We start from the raw sequence: 13,990 nt of genomic DNA on the forward strand, positions 1-13,990 counted from the left end.
CAGTTGTACAAGTTTAATCGTAAAACGAATATTACGTTTCTTTTATGAGTTTTGTTAGAGTAAGAACACTGTACAAGAATGTTGTAATTTTACAATAATAAAATATGTACCTTGCCAACAAATTTCTGTCGTTCGTCAGTCGACACGTTTTTCTCATAGCAATTATTATTTTCGTTAATTCAGAACATAAGAAGAACATCTCTGGAAAATTAGTTTTGAATTTTGTATCTTACGTAGAACTCTGAGTACAGTATCATTTTGCTTTCTACAGATTTCATCTTATCTCCTTATATCCTGCAAAATCAAAACTAACCAATGATAAAATACTGACGACGATTACTATAACCCGATAGTCGAATACTTTCCCTATACGCGTACATCCCGAGGCTACGGATTGCGTCATTGCGTCAATCCAATTAACAGGGAAACGAATCCGGCTAAAGTCAAGCGATTTGTACAAGGGGTGTTTAATTTAAAGTGATCCAACGCTCGAGGATTATCCTCCCAGCATGGTGGAAACGGTTATTTCCCTGCATGGTCCCCTCGCGGTTCGTGTTTGTCAATCCGATTGGTGACTTAGGAAGAAATTTATAGCCTGCGTTACGCTACAGAATTGCAAAGCAATTTAACGAGGTGCGCGCGTATCTCCCATACACATACATTACAGACTATTCTACATTATAAGTAGCTGAAGCAGCATCGGAGAAGAAAAACTTACACGGGGTTTATATACATCCTTATACAGAGATAGAGGGAGATCGTGACCAGGAATGAAAATTCTAGTTTGTCATCACCGCGAATGTATCGAGGGGTGCGAATTATCGATCGCGTATTGAGTTTTCCGAAAAGTTAATCCTCCTTAGTTTACACATTGCCAGAATGTCGTCGACCCAATCCAGACGAAAAATTCATTGCCGCCAACTCGCGTTGATCCCACTGGAAGGTTTCGTGAATCCCGTTATAAATCATCGATCATTAGATTCGTATACGCAATAAATCGTTCTCCGATAATCGATGTTCCCAACGTGATCCTTGCAACGGAATTTACCGAAAGACAAAAATACTAAATCTGTTGAAAAAATCATAAAATTTAGAATCGCCAGTTTACCCGCTACCAGCAAAACCACCTAACCTGTTAAAAAAAAATCCACCAGGTTGGCAGCACTGATTGCCACTCGATAAATTGGGAAAATACTAACCGGCCCCTGATTAAGGAGCAATTCGTAAGGCCTCGTAGTCGCGCGTACCCCTAAATCGGGGGTTGAAAATGCCTCGCGGGGTGTTTCGGTGGTGGGGATATCGGTGCACGCGCGACGCGTGCCCGAATTTTACCGAAGGTAGTCGAGGCGAGCCGAAGAGTGGTTTGAAACCCGAAGACCGAACCTCGATAGGAATAATAACAATAATCCCCTGACCGAGCAGACCCGCGTAGCTTAAGATACGGATCGGATGTTGCAGCTGCTGCAGCCAGTGTGTCCGTCGAACCGTTCCAAAGTTTTTCCTTTCTCCGTCTTCGTCCTCACTCTACAGCAGCAGCAGCAGCTCCTGCTTCTTTCCAGGCGCCAAGGATGATCATCTCGGTACCAAAACGGCCCAACTCACTTTGTTTGCTGTTTTTACCCGGGCGCTAATTAACCCCTGTAACTACACGCCTCGTTATTCACCGCGCTCCATATTCGACGAGTGCGTGAAACGACAGGTTCAGCTTTTTGCTGCTTCCGTGCACAACATCGCACCGTAGAACGTCCAGTTGCCCATTTACCTGCACCGTCTACCAGCTGGGAGATAAAAACTTATCAAACCTCGCCTGCGGCACTTAATTACGAGAATAACCTACATCGTCAGGCAGTCGCTTCTTGCGGCCACGCTTATCCCATCCACCTATAACGACGGAGTCTGCAAAACGAAAATTCGAAGTCTTCTCCTCCTGATTAACCGCGTTTTACAAACGATTCACTTTTCTCTTTATGCTCAGGATTATGCAGAAATAAACGTTCAACGTTCTCGCAGGAGATGATATCCTTTTCTGGTTTTCAATCTCACGAATGTGATATCGATTCAAAAATTGATGTAGAAAAAATCTAAGCTTCGATCGATGAAAAGGTCTTTGGGCCCATCCGATTCTCCTGAACTCATTGTCACCGAAGATTATAAAGGTAGGCCAGGCCTGCGGGATAGAGTACCTTGTACATCCGACCGTGTAGCTTGTATTCGGGTTTCTCGTGCGTCGCGGCATCAGGAACAGCATCTGGATCTCGGAAAGAGGCTGCAGTTGGTGCCGTCCGTTCCTCAGTATTCGCTCTTCGTTCTTGGCTCCTCGTTCGTTGCATCGGGAATGAGGAAGGGAAGGGCGACGAAGAGAAGAGAGGAGCCAGAGAAGAAGAGAAGCGCCGAGTCCCACCTTGACTTTCGAGGATTTCCTTGGCGTGCAGCCGGCGTTTTGGCCCATTGGAAATTAATAGCTTTCCCATTGGGTCAGTCGATGAGCACCGAGGGAAAGTAAAATGGGGCTCTTGCCTCCTTGTTAAAGACTCTCGTTATAACCCTTTTCTTCGCTTCGCTGGACGCAACGAGTTTCTGCCTCTGCAGCCAACCGTCTATTGTCGTTAGAAGGGGAAAAAAAAAACGAAGAGAAACTTGAAAAAAAAAAACATATATCGTGTATAACGTCTATAAATGCCAATAAGGGGCACAATTACGCCTCGTCTAGGGGAAATTAATCTTTCCAACTGACTACGCGCGTCAACAACAGCTATATATAGCTGAATTGCGTATTATATATGTATACAGCATAAGAGCGCGGAGGTCAAAATAGATTGGATTTCCTCAGGTCGGTAGCAGCCCTCTTCGAAAACGCCAGCTTACACTCCCACGCTCGCTAACCGTCCGGCTACCCTTAAACCCAATGCAGATTCGTCTCTTATACCTGAGCTGACGTGAAGAAAAGCTCTAATTGGATTTCTTTGCCCGAAACGCGGGACAGATACTCCTGTAAGCTTGGATTTAGAAAACGAACCGCCTGCACGAGAAACTTACACCAGCCCACTTTCTTTTCCATCGTGTATAATATAAAAGCATACACGTATAAAAATGATTTTTTTCATTGCAGAGAGAATTTTAGAGTGAAAAGCGTGAACACTGTTTTTGATTTATCTTTCGTTTGGCTTTCCTAACGTCTTAATTTAGCGTGTTTGTTATTGGTCTTGTTCTCGAATTGTACCAACTCTTCAAGTTAAATGATAAAATGGGCCCAACAAGGATGAATGCAGCTGTTTCCCTCGGTTCTCCGTCTTGTAAACTGTATACCCATATCCGTGTATATTCAATAATCAAGCGGTATCATCGGGTCGTTTCGTTCGCACGGTCACGTGACTGTTAAAAAGCCATAAAGATCGTCCAAGCCCGCACCTATAGACAGCTCGCCGCATTGTTTCCAGTATTACGGAAACATGTAGCGTCGTTTGGACCGCCGCCCACGCCGCTCGGGGCGCGTGTGAGGCGTTTAAAAGGAAAGGAATAAAAGGTGAGAAACAAAAAGAGTGGAAAAATTCCCGAGTACATAGACGAGCGCGTGAAAGGCTGCACATTGCGGATGTTTGATAACAGGTGCGTGTGGGTGTGGAGGGGGTCGGGATCGGGATGAATTCAGCCTGACGTGAGCGTCGGAATTTCATTCCCGTCACGTCCACGGGTTGCAGTTGACGTCGAATGTTCGTCCATCCATCCATCCGTCGTTGTACGTACCTACGTACGTCCATCCGTCGTACAAACCTGTGGGAACAAAGCTTCGGCTATGACATCGCGCATTGTTATGTTAAAAGCGGTGGAAACCGCCAGCATTGTCTCTAACCGTCCGAGGCGCGTAGCTTCTGTTCACCGATATTGAGCTTGCACACGTGGCCGACGGAGCTTTTGGCTTCTGCCAAGCGCTGGACGACGAAGAAGACGACGCGACGCCCGAATAACCGATCACCGACCGCCGCTCTTAAGGGTATTACCTATTCATTATCCTCGCTTTCTGGTGTAACACCGTCGATTTCTCCATGTCGGCTACCGCGTTAATGCCTCCCCTCTCCTTCTCCCCCCATTTACTCAACGTCGCGATGACAATGCGATGAAAGAAAACGACCAAGACGACGACAACGCAGCCGACGCGACGGCGTTCGGAGGCCGCTGCTCGATCGCACGGATACAAAGAACCAGTTAATTGCAATTCAATGGACACTGGCCGTCGCCACCCGTCCGTAACATCGAGACATGATTCACGCCTTGCCCCCGAAGGGATTCACGTTTCTTGTGCTTTATTAGATAATTCGGTATTCGGTCTTGGCGAAGATTCGCGGCGTCGAGGACCGCCGCTGTCTAGAAAATAAATAACTCGCTGCATGGATTGCAGGATCGAGGGTGTGCGAATACCGGGAAAACGGATTTTTGAAACGGCGAGTGGTAGATCGAATCGCAACAAGCCACGTGTGAGAGCAAGGAAATTTAATTACTCGGTGATTAATTGAATGGACAACGATCGGTCATCAAGTTCACGAAGCAGACAGCTCGATGAAAGCTAATGAGCATTGGCTAATTGTGGCAGTTTTCTTTCGTTGGAGGAGTTGGATAACCGTAGAGATAGTTGCGAGAAATGATAATCCTACTTTAATCGTTCCCACAGCTATGTTTCAACTGCTCGAGAGTAATGGAATGACTATGAAGACGCCGAAAAACGAGCGATGTAAAAAGTATTCGCGCCACGGTGTATACGGTCTTGGATTTAAACGCGGGACATGTTTAATGATATTCAGGAATCGTTCCCGATTATATTGCGAACGTGTAGCCGGTGAGTTCAAGGCCAGAATTTCACTGTCTATTTCCGTATTTTAATCACGGATTTCTATCTCAAGCCACCGTGAGAACAAGAATAAGAATATTTTCTATCCTACCGTGGTTGTTTATTGCGCCGATGAAGTGCAACACGCGCACAACGACGGTTACGACTATTTTCGACTGCAAAATTACTCGACATTCTGTCTGTAATGGCCCATCGTGCAAATTTACAGCTAACATGTTCTTTCCATCTGAACAGAAAATGATCTTTTTGCAAAAAAAAAACATGAAATAAGTTAAAAAGTAGAATTAAAAAATGATGAAACTGATTTCTGTGACGAGTTTTGGAGAATGCCGGTGAGAAGTTTTATGTAGGCCATAAAAATATAAATATACTACCAAATGAACAATACGTAAAAGATCTATTCACATAGTATCCGAAGGTTGGTGAAGCAAGCCGTTTCAATAACTCTCTCGAGAGACTTCAGTTTTCACCAGTATCTCATGTTTTTTTTTTTTTTTTGTATTTTCGTACTAGACCGTGAACGGATATTCATGGCTAAAAATGCTGGCTGAAAAAACTGGTGTAAAGTAAATGTCGACAAAAGGTATATCGTTCCAAAATGGGAATGTAAAAATAGGGATAGCGAGAGTGACGCATTTTGAAATTCACCCACTCGAGAATAATTCTAACCCGCAATAGTCCGTCGACTGTTCGCTCCATTCGCACGAGAAACGAAGAGTGGATTTCGAGTGTGTGGAAAATCGATCGGGCGAACAAACGTCCAATTAAACGACGTATCGAAGAGGATTCGATGACGCTAAAAGCGAGGGAGTATCGAGAGAGAGGAGAAGAGTATAAGGTGTAGGAAGGAGGGGCTCGGCTCTCCTTTATCACCCTCGCGTGTCACGTCAAATTTTCTCACCGGGTTCGAGCAGCTGTGAGATCGTTCTCTGGGAAGACGTAGAGAGGATGAAAAAAAAAAGTTGGAGGAAGAGGAGGCGGGTGCATTTAAGCGGGACGAAGGAAGTGCGAGAAACTGCAAGGAAGTAAGGAAGGAAGGAGCGAGATGGAAGCGTTGCTCTTATTTTTGGACTCACGGTCGTTTGACAGAGAGAGAGGGATGGAATAAGAGGCAATAAGAGGGAATAAGAGTGAATAAGAGAGAAACGCGGCGTTGTAGGTACGTACACGGCACACGTGTGTTCCGGTGGTGGTTTCTGCAGGCGGTGGTTGCCGGGACGACAGACGGAGCGAGGGGCGGAGGGGGATGAAGTCCGGAAGCCAAGGTGGTTGCAGCCAGCCTCCGCCGCAGCCACTTCCTCTCTCGGCCACTGCCCACTCTTCAGCCTCTCGACCCCCGCTCCCCGCAGCTCCGATGCATGCGGAGCACTCGTCATCTCGCCTGAACATCCGGAAGTCGAAAATATTGGCAAGCTGCGCCACTACTGGCATATGGTCAATTTCCATTTTCCTATTTTCCCATTTTCTCGCCAACGTTGCTCGATCGATCTTCGCCGCTGTGTCAAGCTCCAGATATTACAGACGCGGGTATGTAATATACGAGGGATGAAATTAAATGTTTCAAGTTTTGCCGATTATGGGAATCGGAAAAGTTGCAAAGCCTTTGTATTCTTCATTTTACAGTGCCTATAATATTATACATAGACAAGTAGACATGTTTTGAGACAGTGTTTCTTGTCTGTTGTACCGTTAGTTGTTCATCGTTTCACTGATATTCTCTTTTTCACGTAATACTAAATAGGATGGCGTAAAGAGAAACTGAAATACTATTTAGCTGTTCGTGTATAGGTTATCTCTTCCAAAACGGTCCATTTTATACATCAAGCGGTGAGGCCCACTTTATTGCAATGCCAGATGCTAGATAATGTGAATATTCGTTAAATGTCAATCGTTAACACATAAAGCATTTCTAAAAGGAGCAGTGAGAAGTTAAATTCTCTTACTAAACAGCCAAATAGGTCGCATATGACAAAAGAAAAAAGTATGAAAAAAAATAAAACACGTGAATCCGCGACCACGGAAAGAATCAAGATATTCACTTTACTAAAACAAGATCGGAGAAAGGTTAGAAATGATGCGAAAATAATAGAATTCGTAATATACTCGTAATGATCTTGGCTGATCGGTAAACGAGATTCCCTTTAACGAATTGCCAATGACAATTTTCGGAACGAGTTTTATATGCATAAACTATACCCGCACATTTTTGTATAATACGCATTAGCAGAAGAGCATAGACTCAACTTGAATTATATGTTCGAGAAGTAAACACGCTGCTTCGCATGTTTTGTTAAATTTCAATCAAACTTTGATCAAATTACGGAGTGTAGTGCCGCATATTTGCCTACGCATATGAACCCCCTCAACTGATTAATTGGATGAATAAACGGCGGCCAATTTGACCTCCGGAAATTAGCGTCGAAGCTATATAGCACCGATACATGCATAGCTCTGCAGGATAAACACAGAATAACAATAATTCGCTGGCTTGTTGTTTGCACAATTTATAGCCCGTCGGGTGTACCAGCTCTTCCCGATATCGCGCAGACTGCAGCTAAGCAAAAACATGGTTGAATAACTGGTATAATACGAATGGCGCTCTGGCGCTTCGGTGTATGTACATTAGAACATACGTATAATTACGTATAATATACTAGATATAATTTATGCGCCAAAGTTAATTATCATTATTACGAACAGGGCCGGGCATATTAGCCACAGTCTAACTCCTCGGAATAATGCGGACACCAAACAAGCGAAAGAGCTTTAATTACTCCATGGACTGTGACGACGGCGGTATAGAAAACGCCGAACGTGATACGGAAGCATAATTTTTGCACATCATCGACAAATTGGACCGTCTGTAACATCGGCGATGATAGACAACAACTCGACCAGCGAAAGCGAGAGTTCGCCCGCATTTGGCTGACAGTGAAAGAAAAAAAGTGTGCCCAAAATTCTGTTACCGCATCCGCAAAATTGAAAGATATGAAATGACAGAAAATTTGTGATTCCGCAGCAGGCTGTAAATAAATAATTGCTGACTTTGCACTTTCCTCGGATGTAACTATAACCTACTTGCCTGTCGTTGAGCAATTAAATGTGCAGTTTCATAATGAAACGCGAGAAAGTGGTATCAATTATTTCTATCGACTTGCAAAGCGGCCAATTCTGCGATGCAATCGCATCTCGACGTTTCATCCAACTACTGCTTACTAGTTGGGTGAAAAATTTCACCCCGAAGATTTCCGGCTGTTCTATATTTACACGGAGACTGCACGCGTTCGTTCCGTACCGCGTGGAGGATCGGATCCATATTTCATTAGCCTTCGTTTTTTGTAGAGTTTAGTTGTTTTTCGGGTTTTTTTCCCCAACTATTCCCTGCACACCGGTTGCTCCGAATTAGACGCCATTAGAACCGTTTATTTCTAGGCAACGTAGGTTTCGTAGCTGATGTGCCATGCATAGCCTAGCCCATGTATACCTAAATACGACTAAACTGGGAACGCTCGTCAGTTGCATACAACTAGGTATAGGTTTCCTTGCCTTCCTGTTATCGCATCGAGTATGTATTTCTCTCCCCACAACCTTTATTATACAGTTACCGTTTGCTGCAGCAAAGACCCGAGTCGCACATTAGTATCGTAATTGTAACCAGTCATCTTCAAATTGTATACAATATATGAATTTATAGTTTAATATCTTGCCTCTTACTGCCTTGTCCCGTACGAAGAGAAACATTACAATGACTTCCAAAGGTGAAAACTGGCTGGACTCACAATCAGCGAACGCCGTAACGGTGCGACACTGCCATGGCTAATGCAGCGATGAAATTCCTCCGCGTTGTCGTTCTAGATCAGTCAAAATCCCCGCCACTTTGCCAATATGGTCTATAAATAGTCCGACATGCGTAGAGCGAGTACAACCGTTATCTCCTAGACTCAAGTATATATGGGAGAAATTTATATAAATTGACAAGTATCTTCGCGTCCGCAGAACTGCACGGTTTAATGCTTCCCTGAGAGGCGAGGAGCGGAGTTCACGTATATATAAGGTATTCAAAATATCCCGCCAAGAATTCATAAGTCAAGGTTGACCACGGCGTATAACTCGACAACTATCATCGATTGCACAATACATTAGCACAGAGTGTAAACGCTTACCGCCTCAAGCATAACCAGCACCACCAGCAGCGGAAGCTGACGGCTGAGTAAAAGTAACGCAAAGTGGTCAAAGACGTGCACACGTCGGAAGAGCAGAGCATTTCTCCGAGCTATAACGAGGTAATCGTCAACAAACCGCAAGCGAGATGAAGAAGGTGCTTCTCGTCTCCGGTTTCCTCCTTTCAATCATCGCGGTCAGCGAAAAGAGCCGCGTCTCGGCTGCCGAGCCAATATTGTCGACGCCTCTTGGGCGAATTCGAGGCGTTGTCTCTATGGCTGAAAATGGAAGATCCTTCAACGCCTTTCTCGGCATTCCCTACGCCAGACCTCCGCTGGGCGATCTCAGGTTCACGGTGAGTATTCGCACTTTTATCGCCTGGGAAATTATCAGCAGAAACTATACTGGGAGAAAACCGCGGTGTGGAGCTCTATTCGGTGTCAGACCAACACGACCCGATATTCAATCTTCCAATTGACCACCAAAGATAGTTCCATGGTAGTCCACAACAGCCAATTTTTTTCGATTTTAACGCTACCAAATTTTCACAGTGTACGATTATTGACACACTTTCAGCCACCCGTAACTCCGTATAGATGGTACGGGGTTTTAAATGCCACCAGAGACGGCCCGATTTGTTCTCAGAGGGACTTCCTTGGAGATCCTTCGCTACTTCTCGGTTCCGAAGACTGTTTGTACCTCAACATCTACACGCCAAAGGTTGACTTTCTATCGAGTTTTGCAATGCTGAAATCCTGACAGTGACCCCTTGACCTTCCGTTTCAGTTGCCATCCGAACGTGGCCACTACGCGCTTCCAGTGATGATATGGATTCACGGAGGATCGTGGCTCTGGTGGAGCGGCACGAGTCGGCATTTCAATCCGGCCCGTTTGATGAACAAGGATCTGATATTGATAACGATCAATTACCGTCTGGGTTGGCTCGGTATTGAACGAATTTCGGTCATCTCAATCAACCGAATGTTACAGTCACGAAACTTTTGCTAACACTGGTAATTGGCTTTCAAGGCTTTCTCAGCACGGAGGATGCCGTTGTGCCGGGAAACAACGGACTTAAGGATCAGGCAGCGGCGATAAAGTGGGTCAGCGAGAATATCGGGGCCTTTGGCGGTGATCCTCAGAGGATAACGGTAGCTGGCCAAGACACCGGAGCCGTCAGCGCGCACCTCCACATGTTCTCGCCTTTGACGAAGGGTGAAGATACCCTTTTTGATCGCTTACCGTCCCAGTGAATTTCAGGCGTGTTATTACCGTGGCTTGAAATTTCCTTCCAGACTTGATAACGTCGGTGATATCGCAGAGCGGAAGCGCCTTCGCACCCTCAGCACTTTCCTATCCAGGCGAGGCTTTGAGAAAAACTAAAAGTTTGGCAGAGGCGAACGCCTGTCCGACGGAATCGAACCCAGAAATGATAGCGTGTCTTCGGAAGCTGGACGTCGAGCAAATCACAACAAGTGACGCAATACTTTACGTAAGTGCATCAGCGATAATCGCTAGTTTGACCTCATCGCTCACGGAGACGCGGGATTGGTTTCTCAAGGTGTGGAACGGGCAGCCCTCGGTGCCTCTTAGAGCGGTCGTCGAGGGGACAGTGGAAGGTGCTTTCCTGGTCGAACACCCCGAGAGCACCGTGGAGAAGGGAAACCAGGCGAACATTTCGATGATGGTGGGCACCGTGCGGGACGAGGGCGCGGTGATAACGTCTCGTGAGTACGAGGAAAACATGCTTGTGAAACCGTTGATGATTTTAGGCGTCGCGTTTGGTTGGGGATGGATCTTGACCGGAGCGTCATAAACGCGACGGTAAACAAGCGGTACCAGCCGCTATCTGGCTTTGAGTGATGACCCGCTTTGTACGCGTAACTTGGTCCATTATCTGCTGACCCACGCTCTCGCGTAATACGCGTGTATGTTATTGTGGTGATAAACAGACTGTGGGTTAGTACCGATTCAAGGCCGACGGGTGGAATCATCGGCGATTAGGTTCCTTGTACGAGGAGAGAGAGAGAGGGAGGGAGAGAACCGTCGTGGCGGTGACGACGTCTTTCGGATCTTTATGTTTCAGCGCTGATGTTCGGGACAACAACGCTGTCCACGATCGCCGACAACTTCCGCGCCGCATTTCCTGCCATCTTTGTTTACGAAGAGTATTACTCAGAGCGGGCAAAGAACGATATTTCCGATGCCATCAAAAGCCACTACTTTGGCGACGGGAGGATATCCGCCACCTCCGTTTCCGACTTGCAAAAGGTTCCTATACCTCGTTACTAAGACGATCCGTATCCCGCGCCTCTGGCTGTCTATCGGTTGCTGATATTCTTTTGAAACAATCTATTTCAGGCGGCCACGACGAGGTTATTCAGCCGTCCAGTAAATTGGATTGCCGAAAAACAGCGTGTCAACAACACGATATACCTTTATCAGATGAACTACAGGTATGATATGCAGAGCAGAACTAGCCAATCGCTGTTTTTATACAGTAACTTTCACCCAATCGAAAAGTGACTAATTGTAAATTGAGGAGCGAATCAATCGGAAGAGAGTTAGCTCGTAACTAGCGGTGGCGTGGGAATCGTAATTACCATCGACGTGCACTCCCATGGCCGTAGCGCATATATATAATTCTCGAGAATAATCAAAGCTGAGTTGTGAATGACAGAACTGAGAGGGAGATAGCCGGCTCTGCCATGCTCCGTCTCCTTTTCTCTTCGGTCATTGTAATACCGTTCGAGGACTAGCCATGCGTGGTCCACGCGTTATACAACGACACATCCATCGTAATCACATCGGGTAATTGCACCCTCCTTTTGTTTCATTCACATCCATCCGCAGAGGCAGTTTATCCTTCTCGAAAATATACGGAGCCGGGATTCTTGATATGGGAGTTTGCCACGGTGACGATTTGCTCTATTTATTCGATTTCCATTCTCTCTTCCGGCGGTCAATCGGTTCCACCGAGGAAGAACGAGTGATGAAGGAAACCATCAGCGAGCTTTGGTACAACTTTGTCGCAACTGGGTAAGCGGACACTCCACAGCTCATCGATCGTTCCTCTTAAGACTCTTCCTAACACCGACTATTTATGGGTGACCCTTGAATTTTTCGGCAGGAAACCAACGCTGGAAATTACCGAACTTTTGCCCAACAAGTGGGAGCCGGTCGACAAAAATACCCAGGATTTGAACACCTTCGTCATCGATGGTCCCCAGAATTTCATGGTCATGCAGCGCGTTCAGAACGCCGCAAATCGCCTCGACAGTTCATTCTGGGAGGGTCTGTCGATTGCCCATAATCCGAACAAGGACGTCTTCCCGCAGGTGACCAAAACCTCCTGGACAAACTATATCAAAAACGCATTCGCAAAGCTGAAGAGAGGGGTCAAGAGGCTCTTCGGTCAATCGTAATTTTCACGCCTGGCAACTCTTAGCTTCTCACCTATTAAACCTGCTCTGCCTGTATAATATAATACGAATGTTACGTGTAGAACTTTATTCGAATAAAACTCATTCGTGCAAATTTCTCGAGTGGATGTCACACCAAGATTCAAACTAATTCGTGCAAATTTCGATTCTGCTTCTAATCGTCCGCAGATCGATCAAGAGACGAAGAATTACCCGTTCACTGCATATCGATACCATCGATACCTACGGCGATATGTCACTGCTTTATAAGAACAGGAAACAGCACGTACACCGATGAATCACTTCCGGTCGATCTTTCATTTCGTTAATTACATCGCATGCGCTTAGAGGCTAACAAATTAAAACCAACTTATACGTGACCTGCTTGTGAAGAAAAAATATACCGAGTTCTTCCCAACGCTTGCGTTGATACAATTATGTTATGACAGTTTCTTCACCCAATTGTTCAATTTTGGTAACAGGTTAATGTCCATCAAAACCAGCTCTAATTTTTTTCCATCAAATTCATGGTACTCCCAACTCTTCCTTTTTCCGAATGAGTCATTACGCGAACAAGTCGGCGTCAAATTGGTCGCAATCGGTTAAAACCGCATAAAACCGCATGATCTGTTAGAATTTTGAACCGAGCTAGATATAGCAGGATACATTATATTTGCTTACCGAACGAGGAACGGGGTTCGATAGCAGGTTTAGCATATCCCGGGTATCGTAATCCGGTGCATCTTTGGGCTGGGCTCGAATCGGTATCCGGAACCTGATGCACGCGATACGGAAAGCGCAGGGTGGATATTATACCCCGCACAATGGACCTGAAGGGTCCGCCGGGGTGTGAGGAATAGCGGTGAGGGAGGAAGGGATAGGGGGGGGGGGGGGGGTGTTCGAACAGGTAGGCCTACATTATGCGTACCTACACCTATAATGCGATGCACACATGGAGTGAGCGATCAACCTAACCTAACATCCGAGCTGAGGGCCAGATGCGAGATCCGCGGGACCGGAAGAAAGCGTTTTTTTACTTTTATTTCCCTCGTACGAAATTCGGGTCCGGGAGGCGAGGTAAAGGTGCGCGTTTCCTGTCCCGGATTCGAATTCGGGATCTTCCATCACAAGAGTATATATAAATAGTACATATCTCGAGATGCGGTATTAGATTCCTGGGGGGTTGGGGGAGGGGGCATGCATGCATACCATATCGTAGTTTCTGTTAGAACAGGAACTCGAACAATTAAACTGCACAATGGTTCGTGGCGAGTTCCTTTTCAAGATGAACAGGATGTGTCCCATGCGTACGCCTTGCCGTACTTAACGTCCTGTGCACCGCGCCTCCTTTACCCATTATCCTGCGCCTCCTTCCGCTCCCCAAAGCCGGAAGCTGCACCTCCTCTTTCTCCTCCTCCTCATCCTCCTCCTCCTGATCAACGTGGTTCCTGACCTAGGACGAGTTTGGCGCTGGTCAATTCGTCGTCCGCTTCTCTCCGGTCCATCGCCTCGTTCCCGTGGTTGAGGTGGGATGTGGGGGTAGGAGGGAGGATGAGGAGGGAGG

At 46.1% G+C, this 13,990-nt stretch overlaps 2 protein-coding genes across 3 annotated transcripts in view; one reads left to right on the forward strand and one right to left on the reverse strand.

The window, feature by feature from the left end:
- LOC107218667 (neurogenic locus protein delta) overlaps positions 1-13,990 on the reverse strand; it is an 81,959-nt gene that overhangs the window by 33,243 nt on the left and 34,726 nt on the right. The gene's annotated exons all lie outside the window — the stretch shown is intronic.
- LOC107218663 (esterase E4) lies at positions 8,825-12,541 on the forward strand. 2 transcript variants are annotated; one of them, XM_015656609.2, is made up of 10 exons: positions 8,825-9,359; positions 9,581-9,724; positions 9,791-9,950; positions 10,034-10,219; positions 10,300-10,496; positions 10,566-10,731; positions 11,091-11,275; positions 11,366-11,460; positions 11,858-12,043; positions 12,135-12,541. In XM_015656609.2, the coding sequence occupies exons 1-10, from the start codon at positions 9,153-9,155 to the stop codon at positions 12,427-12,429; spliced, it is 1,821 nt and encodes a 606-aa protein (XP_015512095.1). In that variant the 5' UTR covers positions 8,825-9,152; the 3' UTR covers positions 12,430-12,541. The 2 variants fall into 2 exon arrangements, with proteins under 2 accessions (XP_015512095.1, XP_046592632.1); XM_046736676.1 differs by having other exon boundaries at positions 9,138-9,359; positions 9,556-9,724.

The sequence above is a fragment of the Neodiprion lecontei genome, chromosome 4 (genome assembly GCF_021901455.1).
Source record: "Neodiprion lecontei isolate iyNeoLeco1 chromosome 4, iyNeoLeco1.1, whole genome shotgun sequence".
NCBI classification, from domain to species: Eukaryota; Metazoa; Arthropoda; class Insecta; order Hymenoptera; family Diprionidae; genus Neodiprion; species Neodiprion lecontei.

Bases quoted from the DNA above. Each gene is read 5' to 3' on its own strand.
- LOC107218663 (XM_015656609.2), top strand. From the start codon at position 9,153: ATGAAGAAGGTGCTTCTCGTCTCCGGTTTCCTCCTTTCAATCATCGCG. The intron at 9,360-9,580 runs GTGAGTATTCGC...ACACACTTTCAG, and splicing joins TGGGCGATCTCAGGTTCACG to CCACCCGTAACTCCGTATAG. The intron at 9,951-10,033 runs GTATTGAACGAA...TTGGCTTTCAAG, and splicing joins TTACCGTCTGGGTTGGCTCG to GCTTTCTCAGCACGGAGGAT.